Below are 17795 nucleotides of genomic sequence, written 5' to 3'. Positions count from 1 at the left end.
TTAAAAACGCTGCGTAGATATTCCCCAAAGCGGCCGCGAGAGAAGTCGCGCGCTCACACGTCCCCTCCTCTCTTCCAGGTCGAGCTCCGACGCACTCGGAGAGGAGTCCGTTTCTACAGAGGTGAGCGCGACCGGCAGCCGCCTAGACGGGCCTTTTTGGTCCTGCGTGTCGACAGGTCTTCACCCTCTTTTGACACCACCTGTGAGGCCCCCCATCACCCACCGTCTCTGCACTTATTTCACCAACACGCTTCTGGTTCCTGTCGATCATCCGCTCTTCCTCATGTTTTTTTTTTTGTTTTGTTGCCTTCCTGCGCTGTCATGGCCTGTTTGTGTGTAACTCCATTAAGTATAATGATAATATTAACGACTGCCGCGCCTGTTTCCTCCTTGTATTCCCTTTGTTTGCCTCTTTTTGTTGTGTTTATATGTGTGTGTGTGTGTGTGTGTGTGTGTGTGCGCGCCCTTCGTAGCACCTTGTTTGGATAGTCAGACGTCAGCGGAGCGTTATTACGGGGACGCTTGGCTGCGGTGGAGGGGACAGCGCGCCGAATACTGTCGCTGTGCGTTAAGAGGACAGGAGCGCTGTCATTACGTGCCCGTCGTCAGTGAGTGGAGCCGTGGACACACACACACACACGCACACACACACACACAGCAGCAGACTTCCGCTACTGTTTTCCTTTCCACTGTTTTTTTTTTAATTTTGTTTTTTTATTGCTTGTATACATCTCCTTTCTCCCCCTTTTTAAGGGTCTTTTCTGTTTGTCTGCTATCAGAGCGACTATTTCCTGACAGTATGTTGTTCGGTGCTCCCTGTAGTATTATTCTGCACCTTGCATGCTGCGACCGTTTTATAATCCAACACCTTCAATGAATATGTTTTGTTAATCTTGCAGATTATCTCGCATGTTTTTTATTTTTTATTTTTTGGGCGGGGGGGGGGGTTATTTTGTGTCCCGGCCTCAGTCATTACGCACCGCATGTCAGAATGCGGTGCTCTTGCCAGACCCAAGCCTCGTACGCACTTTTACCCCCATTGACGGGCTCCCATGAGGCATTAGGGCCCCTCCCTCGCTCAAATTGCAACCACATTTCTGTCCGCCAAAGCATGAGGTCTTGAAGTTCAGCTCGGCGGAAAGCGAGCGGGGCTCTGTCGTATCGAAGAGTAGACGTAACACAACAAATAATATCCTCGTTGTGTTCTAAACTATAAGAGTTCTGGTGTGTCAGAAATCAAGTCGGTTTCAGGGGGAACGTTATATACGGATTAGAATTAGTGTACAAAATATATATATTTTTTAATTAAAATCCTGACCTCCGTCCGCCTCTTCCAGACTGCCACGTCTCCCGCTGTTATAATGGAGGCACCTGTAAGGAGGCCGTCTACTCTTCCGACTTCCTGTGCAGATGTCCGGCAGGCTTTTCGGGGGCGCAGTGCGAGATCAGTAAGTAATCGACCGCCTCCGTTTCATGAGGAACAATGGTGTTTCTCCACTGTTCACTTCGTTTTCGCATTGCGACTTTAAACGACGTAGAAAGGCGTAGAAAAGACGTAGGAAATCCCACTAACTTGTCCTGCCCTCGGGAAGCCATGGAAAACGTGGAAAAACCGGCGGCCGGGATTACCTGCTCCTCGCTGAGGCACTGCAGACCGTAATAGTTAACAGTGGCACAACGCTAATTAACATTTCCTTGCCTATGAGCTTGTAAGTGACTATGGAGGGTGTCACGGACTGGGCTGTGGCTCATCTGCGTCATGGACTTGTGGTCTGGATGAAAAGCAGAAAGACTCATAAACCTTGGAAAGAAAATGAAGGTTCTGGGATGGGAGATTTCTCTTTTTTTCCGCAGAATTGTAATTTCTGTTATATTACTCCGCCTACTCAGCTCGACTTGTTCAGATCCCGTGCTCACAGCCGGGGGGGTTTCAGTGGGCGGGTAATGGACCGACCAGATGAAAGTTAATTAATTTGTGATCATCAAATGTTATGTGTGTTCATTGGTCGAAACCACAAATTGCAGTGTTACAGACATTACACCGCACTTGGTAAAACATTTATGTGTTATGAATATATTTTATTAGTCAAATACGGGTTCAGTTCAAGCTTAATTGTGAATATTGGGAATATTTTTCATTAGCCACCGTAACTATAGTCAACCATAGCGGTAGTAGTGATTGATAGAATAATTTAAATCTATCCCTGTTTATATGCAGTTTAGTGTCAGTAACTGGTGCTGACATCAATACTACACATATGCAAGCAGAGTACATTATACATAATAATATTGTGCCGCTCTTTCCCCCATAGACACCAATGAGAAGTGTGTTATGGGGCAGGGCCAAAGCTACCGTGGAGTGTGGAGCATCAGCCATTCGGGAGCCGAGTGCATCAACTGGAACTCCACCTCCCTGAGGGGGAAAAAGTTCACGGCCAAGAGACCCGGGGCGCTCAGCCTGGGACTGGGCAATCACAATTTCTGCCGGTACGACACCAGTATATCACGTTCATCTCTTTTATCCCAAATAATCATTTCTTATAGTATGTCGCTATAGTTATAATATATATATATATATTTTTTTTTTGTATATTTCCACCTTTTTTTCTTGTTTGTTGTTTATTTCTTCGGTGTATTCTAGTGCATTTTGGTAATTTTGAGGTTTTCTTTCTTTTGTTCTTTATTTGTCATAAGTTGATTGCCAAATCTTTGCTATTCATTGTTACATTTTTTTGTTATTTTATTGTTTATTTTATTCTTATTGTTAATTTTTCATTTACTGTGTATTTCCAATGTTTATATCTTGTAGTTAATTATCAGGTTTATTGTATATTGCAATTTTTCAGCAAATTCTCAGGTTCAAAGCGTATTGCCGTTTTCCTTTTTCCCGTTGTTAGTACAGTCGTGTGGTGAACTAAATGTTTTATTTAAAAAAAAAAATTCTGAGAACGCACCGCAGATTTCTGATCTCCGTCTCTGTATGCTCCTCACCCAGGAACCCCGACAATGACAGCACGCCCTGGTGCTACGTCTACAAAAGCACTCAGGTCGACTGGGCGTTCTGTACCTTGCCTAAGTGTCCGGACAGTAAGTCCCTCACATTCAGTGAACCGCAAACGGCAAGAGACGTGGAGCTACTGAATGCACGCAAACGCTGAGACCTCTCTCCCGCTGTCTTTTTTTCCTCCAGACAAGGAGTGCGTCCAGGGCTCCGGCCAAACGTACAGAGGCACAGCGTCCCTCACCAAGACCGGCTCTCGCTGCCTCCCCTGGGACTCGCCGCTCGTCAAACGCAAGCTCTTCAATGCCTGGCGGGCCGACGCCCTGAGGACCGGGCTGGGCAGCCACAGCTTCTGCAGGTGCGCAGGCGCACAGACGCGAACAAGAAGGCGTTGCAATCCGCGACGCATGTTGCGGCAACCGCCTCAGGAGACTTATCTCGGACTTTGCCGCTCTCTTTTAACTTGTCAGGAACCCGGACGGTGACGCCGGTCCGTGGTGCCACATCTACAAGAACATGAAGCTGACCTGGGAGTTGTGCGACATCGCTAAATGCTGTGAGTATGATCCCATGCGATCGTTACGACAAATCGCTTTTGCTTTGCATATGGGATCACAAATGGTCTCAAATGGGAAATGTTTCTCTTTTCAGCGAGAAATCCCACGACCATATCCGCCCTCGGCCCTCGAGGTCCCACCACGGACGACCACGGTAGGACTTCCCACCTTTCCTGGCAACAAACAAGAATTCCAGACTTTATCCGCTCGTTTGCCCGGATCGCCGCGCACACAACAGCAATAACAAGCATCGGGCAAGGCATCTCCGGGGTTTAGCCGACAACCCCCGAAAACCTGACGCGTGTTCCCCTCTCCGTAGGAACGTGCGGCCAGCGTATGGACAACTCCCTGAGCGGCATCTCGTGGCGTATGTTCGGGGGCCGCGAGAGCGACATCACGGAGCAGCCCTGGCAGGCGGCCATCAACGTCTACCGCCGCCGCTTCAAGAAGCACTTCCACCTCTGCGGAGGGATCCTCATCGACTCCTGCTGGGTTCTGACTGCGGCTCACTGCTTCGAGGAGGGGTGGGTGCCGCGCGCACCGGATCATGATCGTCTCCGCACACTCACGCACCCTCGTGCACACTTGGTCCTGAAACTCACGTACCAAATACCCAAATGTTTGACACAGGTATGAAGCCGCACAGCTGCAGGTGGTTCTGGGCCGAACGTTCCGCAAGAAGAATTCTACCAACGAGCAGATTTTCGAGGTCGAGAAGTTCTGGATCCACCAGAACTTTGATAAAGACACCTTTGACAATGACATTGGTGAGTGAGTGGGCGAGCGAGCGAGTGAGTGAGTGAGTGAGTGAGCGAGTGTAAAATACAATTCCGTTATCAAACCATTATGTACGACCCTGGAATTAAAAGCCATTGATCCGATTCTCTGCTTTCAGCTCTGTTGAAGTTGAAGGGTGACTTTGGCTTCTGTGCAGTGAACTCTCCAGAGGTTCTACCTGCATGTCTCCCAGAACCGGGGCTGGTCCTGCCAGACTGGACCGAGTGCGAGATCTCCGGATACGGAAAAGCTCAAGAGTGTAAATAATGATAAAGAAAAAATCGTTCTTTTCCGTGTCATTTTCTTGTTTCGCGTTGCTGTTAATGTGTGTGTGATAATGCATGTGATATTATAGATGTTTTTGATATTGATATTACTAATCCTAGCCTACATTTTTTCAAAGAACTACATTTCTTTCTTACAATTAAACGTGCATTATTTGAAACGGGCACGAAACAGGATTATTTGATGCATCCTATTGCACCTGTACCTGAAGGACCAGCAGAGGGCGTCGTAAAACGTGTTACTCAGCGAACACCATTTAAACGCCATTTCTCTCCACAGTCGCCGCAGAATATTCGGAGCGTGTGAAGCGCGGTTTTGTGCGCCTGTGGCCCCAGGAGCGCTGCGTCCCGGACATCCTGTCCGGACGCACCGTCACGCCCAACATGCTGTGTGCGGGAGACACTCGGGGACTGGACGACGCCTGCAAGGTGAGAGCCCCATACTTTACCTCACTGATTCATATCTGGTGCTACTATGGGGAGAACTAAACTATTGTGAGGAGTAATAATAATTGAAAGTGATATAATTATATAATTACATTATTATAAATTGATGACCCAAATCTGAAAATGTGTATTTTTATTAAATGTATTTTGGTTGCTTGCTTTATTATTGTCACTGTTTGATCGCCTTCTATTAATGTAATTTGAGCGGCTTGTAGTGTATGAAAGGTGCTGTGCAAATAGAGGTTATTGTTTTAATAATAATAATAATAATAATAATAATAATAATAATAATAATAAATACAATAATAATAATTACAATAAAATACAGGGGATTTTTGGCCCATAACCCCCCTTTTATGTCCCCAAATTCAACAGCAATTTGAGTGTTTGTCAAATTTTCTAATTTTTTGAGTATTATTTCGGAAGTAAACACCACTAATGTAATGCTTCACATTTAGGCCTACAGTATAAGCAACGGGTTCGGGCTAAATTAGAATGTTTTTTACTGGACTTTCAAACCTGAAAGAGCATTAGCAGATATTCCACATTGCATATCCGACAACTGTTTCCTGTGAAGTGGAGTTTTGCATCAGCTGCTTTTATTTTATCATGGAGTACAGAGGGAGCTCCATATGGATAACAGAGAACTTGTACTGTATTTCAAACCTATTTACCTAAGTTTTTATTTATTTAAAATGTATCCATTAAATATCAATATATCAGTCCTGAATGTCCCATGACCCCGTGTGCGCGTCAAGTGACCCCTGCATTAACCAGCGACTCATTCCCTCCCTTTCTGCCTCTCGTTCTCCGTCCTTCCTTCTCCTGTTCCCTCCATTTTCGGTTCCGTGGGCAGGGAGACTCGGGCGGCCCCCTCGTCTGCTCCAGAAACGGCAGGATGACCCTGATGGGCGTGATCAGCTGGGGCGACGGCTGCGGCCACAAGGACAAGCCCGGCGTCTACACCCGCGTCACCCAGTACATCGGGTGGATCAACGGCCAAATGGACGCCGAGCAGTGAGGCCTCTTTTTTTTGTTTTTTTTTCGGGGTTGGATGGAGGGGACGTTGCTTACAGATAGAGCCCCCTGAGACGGACACGGGACTTTGCGGTGCGTCGCGAAGTCCCGCCCGCCTGTCAATTTTTTTCGACCGAATCACCGAAACGGACGCCCCTCGCTTCCGACCGAGCTTGAGGGAAAAAAAAGGCGCCCAAGGAGAAAAGCCGAAACCGACGCGCACAACGAGGGTCTCCTTTTCTCGTCATCTTTTTTTTTTTTAACGAAGCCGCCCTCCCTCACCGCGCCTGCGGCCATAGGGTCTGGTTATTATGTGGTCCGTGGACGAGCTGCGCCCGCTCTTCCTCCCACGCAACCGTTCTCATGTGTCATGTGACTTTTAACGGCTCCTTGGTTCTTTAGGCCTTTCATGGAGCTGAGGGCGACGTGAAATAACCTACAGCTCAATGTTATGCAATGTTATATGGAGTGTGGGCATTTTTTAGGGTGCCAGGTGCTGTCGTCGTCGGTGTTTATAGTGTGAGGGAGGCCGTCGTGGTCGGCGTTTTGGTCAGTAACACTTAAAATACCGCGAGGGCATTTTGTTTTTTATTTTAATTCAAGGATACTAATTCGCCATCAGAAGAAAGTGTATGTTAGTACCTTGCAAGCGTGTCCGTGTGTACTGTATCTGTGTATCTCATTGCGTTAAAGGAATTGTTATCCCCTGTTTTTCACATTGATTTGATATGTTAGTGCGTACTAACGTTGGATTCTCTGCGGGTTCAGAGCCGATGAGGAGCACGCCTGCCTCTGTGCCTTTGAGCAGGCGGCAGGGTGGACTTTTGCGTGTGTTTTTTGCAGCGTTTTTTGATCCACGCAGGGGGAAGAGCCTGCCTGCACCGATGATTTCTTGTTTTTTAATAATAATAATAATAATAATAATATCTATCGAGGACTTCTCCACGCCTGGCGTTTGGGTTGAGCGTGCCATGTAACATGTACAGTACATTGTGTTTAAATGCATATTTTACATTCGAAATGACCCGGAGGAATCTTACCGTACAGTATGTGCTAAATCAAACTTGTTTTTCACTGCTAATGGAGACTCCTCCTTAAACGTATTTTTTGTTAATTAGTCTTTCTATGAGTATTTGTGATAGACCTAAGGCTTTTAGGCACCTTGTATGAACTTAATATTTATGCGTATATGTGACGTTGTTTTGTAGGAAATTTAACGTGTGTTGTAACAATGTCTTGTTAAATTATTTATTATTGCTATTATAGCCGAATATATTACTTTGTGTACTTCCTGACTTCCTTAATAAAAGTTTTATAGTTATCGTTTAACTGCTGGCATATCATTTTAGTCACATTTTCTGGGCTATTAGTTTCAAGTTTAAAAACATTACTCATGGCACATAATTTGCGTTCGTTTTTGGAAATGTTCTCATCGGTTGGTTCAATGGCAGCCTCAGAATTTCCCACTTATAATATGTAACTTATTCCCAATAAGTTACATATTAATTACCTGGATGACTTCAACCGGTTTGGTTAATAATTCATCTAATACAACATCTTTGACAACTTTCCTTAGAGTCATAAATGATTAAACTGTATGCAGAGGAGTTATTTTGAACAGAAGCGAAAGCTTTTTGGTATTGTCATTTTTTCTTCTAGAATTGCCACCAAAGTCCACGGCGTAGTGGTAGTGAGTTAAGTAGGATATCTATCTGATATCCCAAAGAGATTAAATACTTTTAACGATAAGATTTCATACTTTCAGTTCTGAATCCTTGTTTCCTCTACTTGTTTACAATGCATTAAGCCATTATCAATCCAATGCAAACACACAAAAAAATCCTTTTACATGAAAAACTTCAGAGTCATCTGCTTGTTGTGGGGTTTTTTTTGTGTTTTTTTGTAATCAAAGCCAAGCTCATTTACTCATGATCACGGGGGTGATTTTAGGGTTCATATGACGACGGATGATTTATTTCCATTCGGGAGGTGAAGTGGAAATCAATATGCTCAAAAGAACAGTCAGAACACGTGCGGTTCACGATGCCCCTGCAGCCCCGGGCAGCCTGGAGGCAGGCGGGTTCCACATTATCCACCTCATCAGCACCGTGACGCACGGTGCGGCGGGTATGACGCCACGCCAGATATGATTGGGACCTGTGCGGCAGATATGCAAATGATCAGCAGAGCAGTTTGAGCCCTTCCCTTTCTCTATCGCTCCAACTCCCATTTTGCAACCGAGACCGAAAACAAATGGATTTACTGGTGACTTGAGCCGACTGGACCTTGATGACAATGGTAAAGTTTTATTACATTATAGTGCTGCTGCTGCTGTTGTTTTGTTCAGAGTGACATTTGAAAGGAAATGCTTGAGAGAGCGAGAGACAGAGAGAGAGAGACAGAGAGAGAGAGAGAGTGCAGCCTGCAGCTGGAATTGGTGTTTAAATGTAGAAATAATTAGTTCAATGCCTCTTTGAAACCATTCTAACTTAATTAATACAGGTACGGTATAATGTCATTTTTAGTCTAATTGATTATATATACCAGACACAAGAAGTATGCAGGTGCTATTTTGCAAGTATATACAGCATTGCTGTTTCCATTAATAATAGTTATTCCACTGGGGAAAGGAAACATCAATAAAACAACCACTTTTACAGGAAATATCCGAAATTCAAATAGTTATTATAAAAATGTAATAATATCATAATTATATATACACATTTATTAATTATATAATTATTAGAAAAATAACATCATTAATAATAATCATATATATACACATATATATATATACAGTTGAAGTTTAGGATTCAGAATTGTTGTCAAAAGTGATCATGTTTCATCCGTGATTTGAATGATGGTCATCACTGTGTCCTGCCCTTCCCTGCTCTGACACACAATGTACTGTTACGCACCATTTCCCTTTTCCTCCTTGTGGCCGGCTGGGCCCGAAACACTGCTCTTATTGATAACATGATGTCACCCACTCATTTTACATTTGAGACACCTTGTAGAGGAAGCAGGTGTGGTCACAGAACAAATGCAAATTCAACAACAAATGCATTTGTCTCTTTGATGTTGACATAGAGGTAGTAACCTTTATTATTGGCGAAAACATGCGTGTATTAGTCCTAAGGAAGCGTCGGGGTTGATAGAACTTCGTAGCGTGATGTTGCATGGGTACGGATAACTTTCCACTTCTCCCGTCTCTCCGTCTGTAATCATTTACATGAACACTTCCTCCATTACCTGTCAGGACCAGAACAGGCTCTGTAGGAAAACAGATCTCCACTTCCCTATTTGCTCCCACGCTGTTATCTGACCTCGTCAAGGGGATAAAACCAAGGCCGAACGGGGGACTCCCTCCACCTTGCATCAAGGGTGGAGGGAGTCCACCCTTGATAATATGAGGCCTCTGTTCTTTCACTTTAAACAGATAGGGTTCACATTTCGGAGGAAGTGTGTTGATACGTGTGTGACGGCGTCTGAAGCTCGTTCAGCCTTCATGTCAACACACTTTTCCTTGTAGCGCGTTGCCGTCATTCTGTCTGACCTTCCACACAAAGCAGCCATTAAGCACAGCTCTGATAGCAGGCCCCTAATATCTAACCAGAGTCAACCGATCTATAATTAATTGTAGAGAGGAGGCTAGGCGGAATTAGCCAGGAGCAGATGGAGCATGTCATGGCAGGGCTCCTATGCTGAGTGAGTGTGAAGATGCGGGTTTGAACCTGCTGCTCGTTGGCCCAACCAATGAGCAACAGGTTTGCAGCCACCCTGACCCAATCACCTAGACCCAGGTCAGGTGTGGCTGCTCAAACCATCCCATCTCCACACCACATACCCCCAACAGCCAACTGAGGCCAGGAAGAATTCCTGGCCGAAGCCTACCTCCCCAACCCACCACATTACATTTACATTTAGTTATTTAGCAGACGCTTTTATCCAAAGCGACTTACAATTGTTCAAAGACCGACGGACGCAGCCATCAGGAGCAATTAGTGGTTAAGTGTCTTGCTCAAGGACACTACAGTATGCTAGCAGAAGGAGCCTGGGATCGAACCAGCAACCTTTGGATCACTAGACCACCTGCTCTACCTCCTGAGCTACCATCCCCGACCACGACCCCCACCACAACTAAGCAGAGAACAAAAATTAAGAAAAAAGTTTCCATACCGTATACAAACAAACGTTGAAAAAAATTTAACAGGTCCCCTTCCAGCAGGGGCTGCTTGGAGTGGTGGCCTGGCTGCTGGGATGCTGGATGGTCCCGGAGGTGGCTGCTGGGTGGAGGAGCTAGCTGCAGACGGTTACCCATCGTGGTTGCTGCAGCTGCTTCTCCCCCGGCCCTCCGCCAGACCCCCAGGTGCTGCTGCTGCTGCCAGTCGGGAGAGGGTTGGTGCTGGGGCCGGCCGTTGACCCTCGGGTGGCTCCAGGGCGGCTTCGAACGGCCCCTCTGTGTCCCTTCCCCGTGCCGCAGTCCCTGTTCAGGTGCCACTGTAGCAGCTTCATCTACCGCAGGGCCCTCCGGCAGAGAAGGCAGGGTGTTGTAGACACCAGTTTATTGTAGAGAGGAGGCTAGGTGGAAGTAGCCAGGAGCAGATGGAACATGCCATGACACGGCTTCTATGCTGAGTTAGTGTGAAGATGGCCCGTTGGCCCAACCAATAATCGACAGGTATGCAGCCACCCTGACCCAATCACCTATCATCCATCCATCCATCCACCAACCATCCCATCTCCACAACACATACCCCCTATCTATCTATCTATCTATCTATCTATCTATCTATCTATCTATCTATCTGTCTGTCTGTCTGTCTGTCTATCTATGTCTACTCAATTCTCTACCGCCCTGTTTTTCTCTCCATGGCTGTGAAAGTACAGTTTGTCTCTGAGTTCTCTGTTCATTTTCTCTTTCTTTCAGAGCTTCTTCGGAAAATTTAAGAACCTGTAAGTATTGTCGCCGCCAGTCTAATGTCGTCCATTCATTTCACTTACGTTCCACGGCATGAAACTTAGAAATGTAGTTGAACACAATGTCCTCTCTTTTCTCTTCATTAGGCACAGTGGGCCCCCACCTCCTCCAAAAAGGATAGGTGAGATGTATTGACATTTTGAATGAGGAAACACCATTTAAAAGGATCGTTTTTATTTCTGTTTACCTCTGCGGCCACTCCTTTCCCCTCCTCCTGTCTTTACACAGTAAACAATTTATTTCAAAATACTTTGGACACTATGCCTGCAACACCACATTATACCCCCCCCCCTTTTTTCCCCCTGTAATACAATGTCATTTCTGATTCTCTGGTTTAAACCAAAATGCAGGCGGCGGGTGGCCGGACAATGAGTTTGTAAGTCTATCTCAATGGATCACTGGACCCCCGTCAATCTTTGTTCAAATCATTTGTTTTACATCCTAGTTATTATTTAATGCTATGGTCACATTGTCCTCACTGGTGACAGGAGGAGGAGGATGGAGACATGTATGAGGCTCCTCCGTGCGAGCGCCCTGCCGCCAAAGTCCCGCCGAGGCAGGCGGAGGAAAACGTTTATCTGGGTAACCGCGCCGTCGCTCTCACTCGCTTCCTCAAATCCCGGTAACAGCTGAACACAGAGGGAATGGCCGCCCGTGACCTCTTGACCTCACCGCAGACCTTGTCCCCCCCCCCCCCCCCCCGCAGAGCGGTTGTCCCATCCCGTCGTCCCGCAGAGGCAAGCCGCGCCCCCCCAGCGGCCGGCCAAACTCCCGCCTCTGGGAAAAGTGACGGTGGGTCCTCGTGGGTCCGTCCCTCCGCGTGCCCGTCAGGAAACTGGATATTGTTGGGTGTTATATGAGGAGTTACATTCGCCAAATCTGTTTACGTTTTAGCATCGTCCGTGACTCCTCTCGGGGGGGGGGGGGGATTGGTGGTGTGTTAAATTGCATTCTGAAATGGTCTGTTCCTTTTAAGAAGCAGCTTTCTCAACATGACGATGAGGAGTTTTACGTTGATCCCTACGCCAAAAAAGGTGAGTCATCCATCGACATTTATCAGCTTCTTTTAGTGCCTGTGTCGCATTTGCATACAACGTACATAGATGGAATTGATGGAATCGTGTTCAAGAATAATTTCGATTATTATGCAAGCATTTAATACATGTTCCTTGTGCAACCAAACTGCCTTATCACCAGCTAACTATGACAACTGCAGAATGACTGCAATAACTGTGACGAGCGCAGTTCCTAATCCGCCTTCGCTGTCGATACGGTGTGTTCCTCTCTCCAGCTCCTGAGGTGGATAGAAAAGAAAAGCCTGGGAAAAGGCCACAGGTCTTCAAAAAGGTGGCGCCCCCGCCTGTCCGCACTGCCCCGGCACCCACCCCGCCCAGCCCCGCCCTGGACTTTGAGGAAGGTAACCCCCGGCGCCAATGCGGCTCATGTCAAATCATTCAGACGTCCTATGTAGAATGTCACTGATGTGACTGAGGGAACGTAATATAACGTAATATGTAATAACTAACAAAACTGCAGATTATTTGGCTTCCAGTACATGTTGTGTTGTTTTACATGCTTGAGGCCGTAATGGAACATGTTTAGGGGGGTCTTTGCACCACTAGGGGGCAGTATAGCACCAAGAGGCATGAAAAGAACCGCTCTGCTTTTCAGATGTGTACCTGGATCCAAATGAAGAACAGGTGAGTCTGGCAACCTGCATCCTCATTATGTTGACCGATATTTTTATTTTTATTTAATTTTTTTTTTTTTTTTAATGTTTGTCGTTCTGTGTCTCAGGGAGATAATGATGACCTGTATCTAGAGCCAACAGAGGGTAGGTTGCAGAGGTTAACTGATGTTAATCAGTTCCTCCACAGTCGTGATTATTAGTCTGAATCACTTATCAGCTGTATTATATATATTTGATTTTCTGAAATATTCATATTAAAGTATGAACACAAACGAATATAATTTTTCAGAATTTGTTTGGGTGAAAATTCTTGTTTTCCTCCAAATAATCAGCATGTCCTCCGACTCCACGGGGGCCCATAAGAATAGCGACGCCCTTCACAACTGCAGCGACAAATCCCATGCCCATGTAAGAGTCTCAGACATGATCTGCGGAATTTGAAATACCTTTTTTCTTCTTTTTTTTTTTGCCATTTCATACTTTAGTAAGTAACCGTATAATATTTCATGTGCTTTGGTACAGTTTAGACAATGTATGCCGTTAAATTCAGCTTCCCCCTCTGTCCGTAGGATGAAACCTCCAGTGCCCAGAGCCAAGTCTGTGGGTATTATTTTCTCTTAAACGTGGTTCAATTGAAACTCCCCCGGCGGAGTGCTGTCTTATCCCGTCTCACATATCGCTCGTCCTGCGTCTGCCTCTCAGTGTGATACCAGAAAACTGTCGAAACATTTGAGATTTTACTGAAGCTTCCCTCTTCCAGAGTTCAGTCATGCCTTCCTTCCCTGAGCTGAAAACAGGTAAAAAAAAACAACAACAAAAAAAAAGACTTTTCCTAAACATTTATAACTGACGTAAAAGTGTCTCGACCAGGGGTGTCCAAATGTTTTGGGGCCGAACATCCCAGCGGGTCGGATGGTGGCCCGAGCATGTGTGACACCCCTTATCCATACAGATCCTCACAGGGTTAACGCATCATAGCCGCGAAGGACTTTTGATAATTAGGTACGCCCTCCGCCCACCCAGCTCCCCGCCCTGAGGTGAGACCCTCGGTGTTTCCCGTCAAACTCCCTCCGCCGACGCCGAGCGCGAAGCCCCCGCTGCCGGTCGGCCTCAAGGACGCCAAAGCCAGGTGAGATGGGCGCACTGCTGCTGAGGCCGACCGACCCATCTTCTTTTAGGGATGCGGGGACGTATTAAATACCAGTATGGCCGTCTCCATTTCAGCTCTCCGCCCGCTATGATTGTGGATCCAAAGCCAGAAGGTAAACTACAAAAAACAACAACAAACGCATCTTCTCGCCTCGTACTGGTTTTCCGGGGGGCCCGGATATGTTTCTTGACACGCGGTCGCCTCTGAACCCGGAGCTCCCGAACCCTCGCGGATAATGTCTCTCTCTCGCTCTCTCTCTCTCTCTCCCTCTCGTTGATTGCAGCGCCGTCGACTCGGATGAAAGTGACCAAAGCGCCGGGAAATGAGGTACTCGTCTAAATGACCCCGCTTAAATGTTTCATTTGGGCCGTTTTACCGTTGCGTTAATGGGATGATGTGCCACAGGAGAGGGAGTGGTTTGCTGGTGACTGTAAGAGGAAAGCTGCTGAGGACCTCCTGCTGAGAGTCAACAAGGTACCGTGCTGCTGGACGAGTGGGGTGGGCCCCCCTAGCGCCATGACAGGAACCGTACACATTCCAGACACTTTATGTGTGTGCCCGCCCTTCCTTCCTTCCTTCCTTCCTTCCTTCCTTCCTTCCTTCCTTCCTTCCTTCCTCCTCCTCAACTGGACAAGGGGCTCTGTCCCTTTGTTGTTGCTTATGGAAGCGCCATTACAGAAACTACACACATTCAGTCACACGGGGTTAGGGTCCAGATACTTTGTGTGTGCCCTTCATTCCTTGCTTCCTTGCTTCCTTCCTGCCTTCCCCACTTCCATCCTTCCTCTTTTCTTTACTCTCTCTTTCCCTTCCTTGCTTCCATCCTTCCTCCCTTCCTGCCTCTTTCCCTTGCTTCCTTCCTGCCTTCCTTACTTCCATCCTTCCTTCCTTCTTTCTCTCCTTCCCTCCTTTCCTTTTTCCCTTAGTTCCTTCCTGCCTTCCTTAGTTCTTTCTTCCTTCTTTCCTTCCTTCCTTCCTGCCACCCTCCCTTCCATCCTTTTTTCCTTCCTTCCTTCCTTCCCTCCCTCCTTCCTTACTTATTTCCTACCTTGTCCTCCATTCCTTCCTTCCTTCCACCCTCCCTTCTATCCTTCCTTCCTTTCCTCCTTCGTCCCTTCCGCACTTTCTTCCATCTTGCCACCCTTCCTTCCTTACTTCCATACTTCCATCTTTCCTTCCATCCTTCCCCCCTTTATTGCTCCCTTCTTCCCTCCTTCCTATCTTCGTCCTCCCTTCTTTCCTGCCACCCTTCCTTCCATCCTTCCTTCCCTCTTTTCTCCCTTTGTCCTCCCTTCCTTCCTTTCTCCCTTCCTTCCTTCCTTCCTTCCTTCCTTCCTCCTCCTCCACTGGACAAGGGGCTCTGTCCCTTTGTTGTTGCTTACGGAAGCGCCATTACAGAAACTACACACATTCAGTCACACGGTGTTAGGGTCCAGATACTTTGTGTGTGCCCTTCATTCCTTTCTTCCTTGCTTCCTTCCTGCCTTCCCTACTTCCATCCTTCCTCTTTTCTTTATCCTCTCTTTCCCTTCATTCCTTCCTTCCTTGCTTCCATCCTTCCTCCCTTCCTGCCTCTTTCCCTTGCTTCCTTCCTGCCTTCCTTACTTCCATCCTTCCTTCCTACCTTCGTCCTCCCTTCCTCTGCTCCTTCCTTCCTTCTTTCTCTCCTTCCCTCCTTTCCTTTTTCCCTTAGTTCCTACCGCCTTCCTTAGTTCTTTCTTCCTTCTTGCCTCCTTCCCCTTATCTCCCCCTTCTAATTTAATTCCCATTTTGCTGGTATTTATTTGCTCTTTCTCAGGGTTTCTCTTTCTGTCCCGAAGGACGGCGCCTTCCTGGTGCGGCACAGCTCGGTGCACAATCCCCGCCAGCCCTTCACCCTGGCCGTGCTCTACAGACAGAAGGTTTACAACATTCCCATACGCTTCCTGGAGGAGACAAGGGGCTACGTCCTCGGAAAGGAGGGCAAGAAGAACGAGGAGGTAAACATCCAGTGAGAGGGGCGAGGGGAAAAAAGGAGAAGATGCGGGAGAGAACCAGAAATACAAAGAAAAAAAGAAAGAAAATGTACAGTTAGGATAGCTCGCCTTCAATGCGAATTATTATGTGTGACTTAACTTCGGCCTACGGTCGACCACCAGTAAGTGAGTTATGACGCTTGAGAAAAGCGTTGAGATTATGATAACGTATGATGAGTTTCCAGCGCCTCGGGGGATGTGAGCGTGCACGCTCACACGCCGCACTCAGCCAACGGAACAGTGGGCCCTTCCTTCCTTTCCTTATCTTATCGTCTCCATCTCCTGCCGCATTTCCCTTCCCACCACCCCCCCCCCCCCCCCCCCCCCCGCCCCTGGCGCAGGTATTCGGCGGGCTCCAGGAGATCGTTTCTCATCACCGGAGCAACCAGCTCCTGCTGATCGACAGCAAGAGTCAGGCCAAGCACACCGCGTACCTCACCCACCCCGTCCGCCCCTGAAAACTGCACTTACACCACTTTTATTATTTAATTTAATTTTCAATTTAAACACTTTGATTTCTGGCTCTTAACAAACTATAAGTTAATGAGCAGTTGATAATAATGATTTTTATTTATCATTTTCTAACTATTTGTAACTGAGTGGTCCATCATTGTAATGATATCCAGTGTCAACATAAGGACATTTATTTTATAAAAATCAAAGTCTTATGTCAGGATTGATGTCCTGGGATTAATTTCTCCATTGCTAACCATCAGTGGAAGGTCATATGTTCATTTTCTTTACTTTGTAGACAGAGTTTTATGATTTTTTTTGGCAGTATGGTTAGAAATATTTGTTGTGTGATGCTGAGTTATGTGTGATCTTATTTTTCATGAACTACTTTCTCAAGATACGATTTGATCATTTCATATATTTAAGTATAGTCTTGGACAAGTTTATTTATAGTTTGATATGGTATGAATTTTGGTGTGGAAAAATCAGTTTACACAAGTTAGTCTGGTGGGAATGATGATGATTAATTTATTATCATACCTCTTGCTCCTTTTACTAAATATACGCTGTCAAATCATTTTTCAAGACGGTTCATTGGACGTGGTGAGCGGACAGTCAGCTCAATGGCCAGTGACTATTAATCGCATTATATTTCCCTTATATTGTTGCCTTTTGTTACAGCCCATATCTTAGTTCCTGATTAAGTAATCCCCCCCTGTGCATCAATGAGGAGCCACACAACCCACTTTCCTTGTAACTACATTACATTTATTTTACAACCATTGATTTCAAATTAAATCTGTTGTCTTGATGGCTCGGCATGGCTCGGTAGATTCTGACGGATTGTCGACCCCAAGACTGTTTCACCTGAAATGTTGCTTTGCAACGACCATCTCGTTTGTGTACAATAAATAACAATCTTCCCAAATAAGCCTCAGCATCAGTTTAACTTTAAAAATCACAAACACAAAATGTTGGCACAAAAGGTCTACAGCCCAAAAACGCCCAAAGAAACAACCACAGCTTAAAGCTCCTGCTGCTCTGCTGGTGTCAACAGGATTAAGATATTTACTATAAATACATATCACCCTGCAGATGTTCCTACTGTACACATGCATAATTTAAACTATGAATGTGTTACAAATTACTAATAGATCAAACTTGACGGTATTGGTTCTTTTTTGTGCCAACACCAGCTTTTGTGCAAAAATGTCCTCCGTCTACGTCCTTTCTGGAACTCTTGAGTCACACAAAACTCAACAAGTAACACACAGTCAGCGTCACCAAAACACAGTGTTTTCCCAGAAGAGAAATGACAAAAATCGTGCATTAATGACACGATAGAATCCTCAGTTGTATATAAGCCTATATTTAAGTGAAGCCAGAATAGAAGAAGATAATGGAGATCATGAAAATGATCAGA

The 17795-nt window shown here is 46.1% G+C and overlaps 2 protein-coding genes across 2 annotated transcripts in view; both read left to right on the top strand.

Moving 5' to 3' along the window:
* plat (plasminogen activator, tissue) overlaps nucleotides 1-7373 on the top strand; it is a 13918-nt gene extending 6545 nt beyond the window's left edge. The window contains exons 3-15 of the mRNA XM_080004070.1: nucleotides 79-121; nucleotides 474-608; nucleotides 1338-1448; nucleotides 2313-2487; nucleotides 2996-3087; nucleotides 3191-3359; nucleotides 3472-3557; nucleotides 3653-3712; nucleotides 3878-4082; nucleotides 4189-4325; nucleotides 4454-4594; nucleotides 4900-5048; nucleotides 5923-7373. Coding sequence (XP_079860196.1) covers nucleotides 79-121; nucleotides 474-608; nucleotides 1338-1448; nucleotides 2313-2487; nucleotides 2996-3087; nucleotides 3191-3359; nucleotides 3472-3557; nucleotides 3653-3712; nucleotides 3878-4082; nucleotides 4189-4325; nucleotides 4454-4594; nucleotides 4900-5048; nucleotides 5923-6087 — 1668 coding nt within the window. The 3' untranslated portion in view covers nucleotides 6088-7373. The remainder of the gene's footprint in view (nucleotides 1-78; nucleotides 122-473; nucleotides 609-1337; nucleotides 1449-2312; nucleotides 2488-2995; nucleotides 3088-3190; nucleotides 3360-3471; nucleotides 3558-3652; nucleotides 3713-3877; nucleotides 4083-4188; nucleotides 4326-4453; nucleotides 4595-4899; nucleotides 5049-5922) is intronic.
* Nucleotides 7374-9803: 2430 nt separating this feature from the next.
* Nucleotides 9804-16377, top strand: LOC307232959 (uncharacterized protein; the record flags this gene model as incomplete). Its single annotated transcript, XM_080004173.1, has 16 exons — nucleotides 9804-9809; nucleotides 10567-10635; nucleotides 11014-11039; nucleotides 11151-11185; nucleotides 11415-11440; nucleotides 11553-11646; nucleotides 11771-11856; nucleotides 12041-12098; nucleotides 12356-12481; nucleotides 12736-12764; nucleotides 12862-12898; nucleotides 13778-13883; nucleotides 14010-14016; nucleotides 14310-14378; nucleotides 15725-15883; nucleotides 16261-16377. 16 exons carry the CDS (start codon nucleotides 9804-9806, stop codon nucleotides 16375-16377), a joined length of 1050 nt encoding a protein of 349 aa, XP_079860299.1.
* Nucleotides 16378-17795: the final 1418 nt, after the last annotated feature.

Source organism: Zeus faber, assembly GCF_960531495.2.
Source record: "Zeus faber genome assembly, chromosome: 7".
Lineage (NCBI taxonomy): Eukaryota > Metazoa > Chordata > Actinopteri > Zeiformes > Zeidae > Zeus > Zeus faber.
The sequence above is the reverse complement of the archived record's forward strand: the minus strand, read 5'-3'. Positions and strand labels throughout refer to the sequence as shown.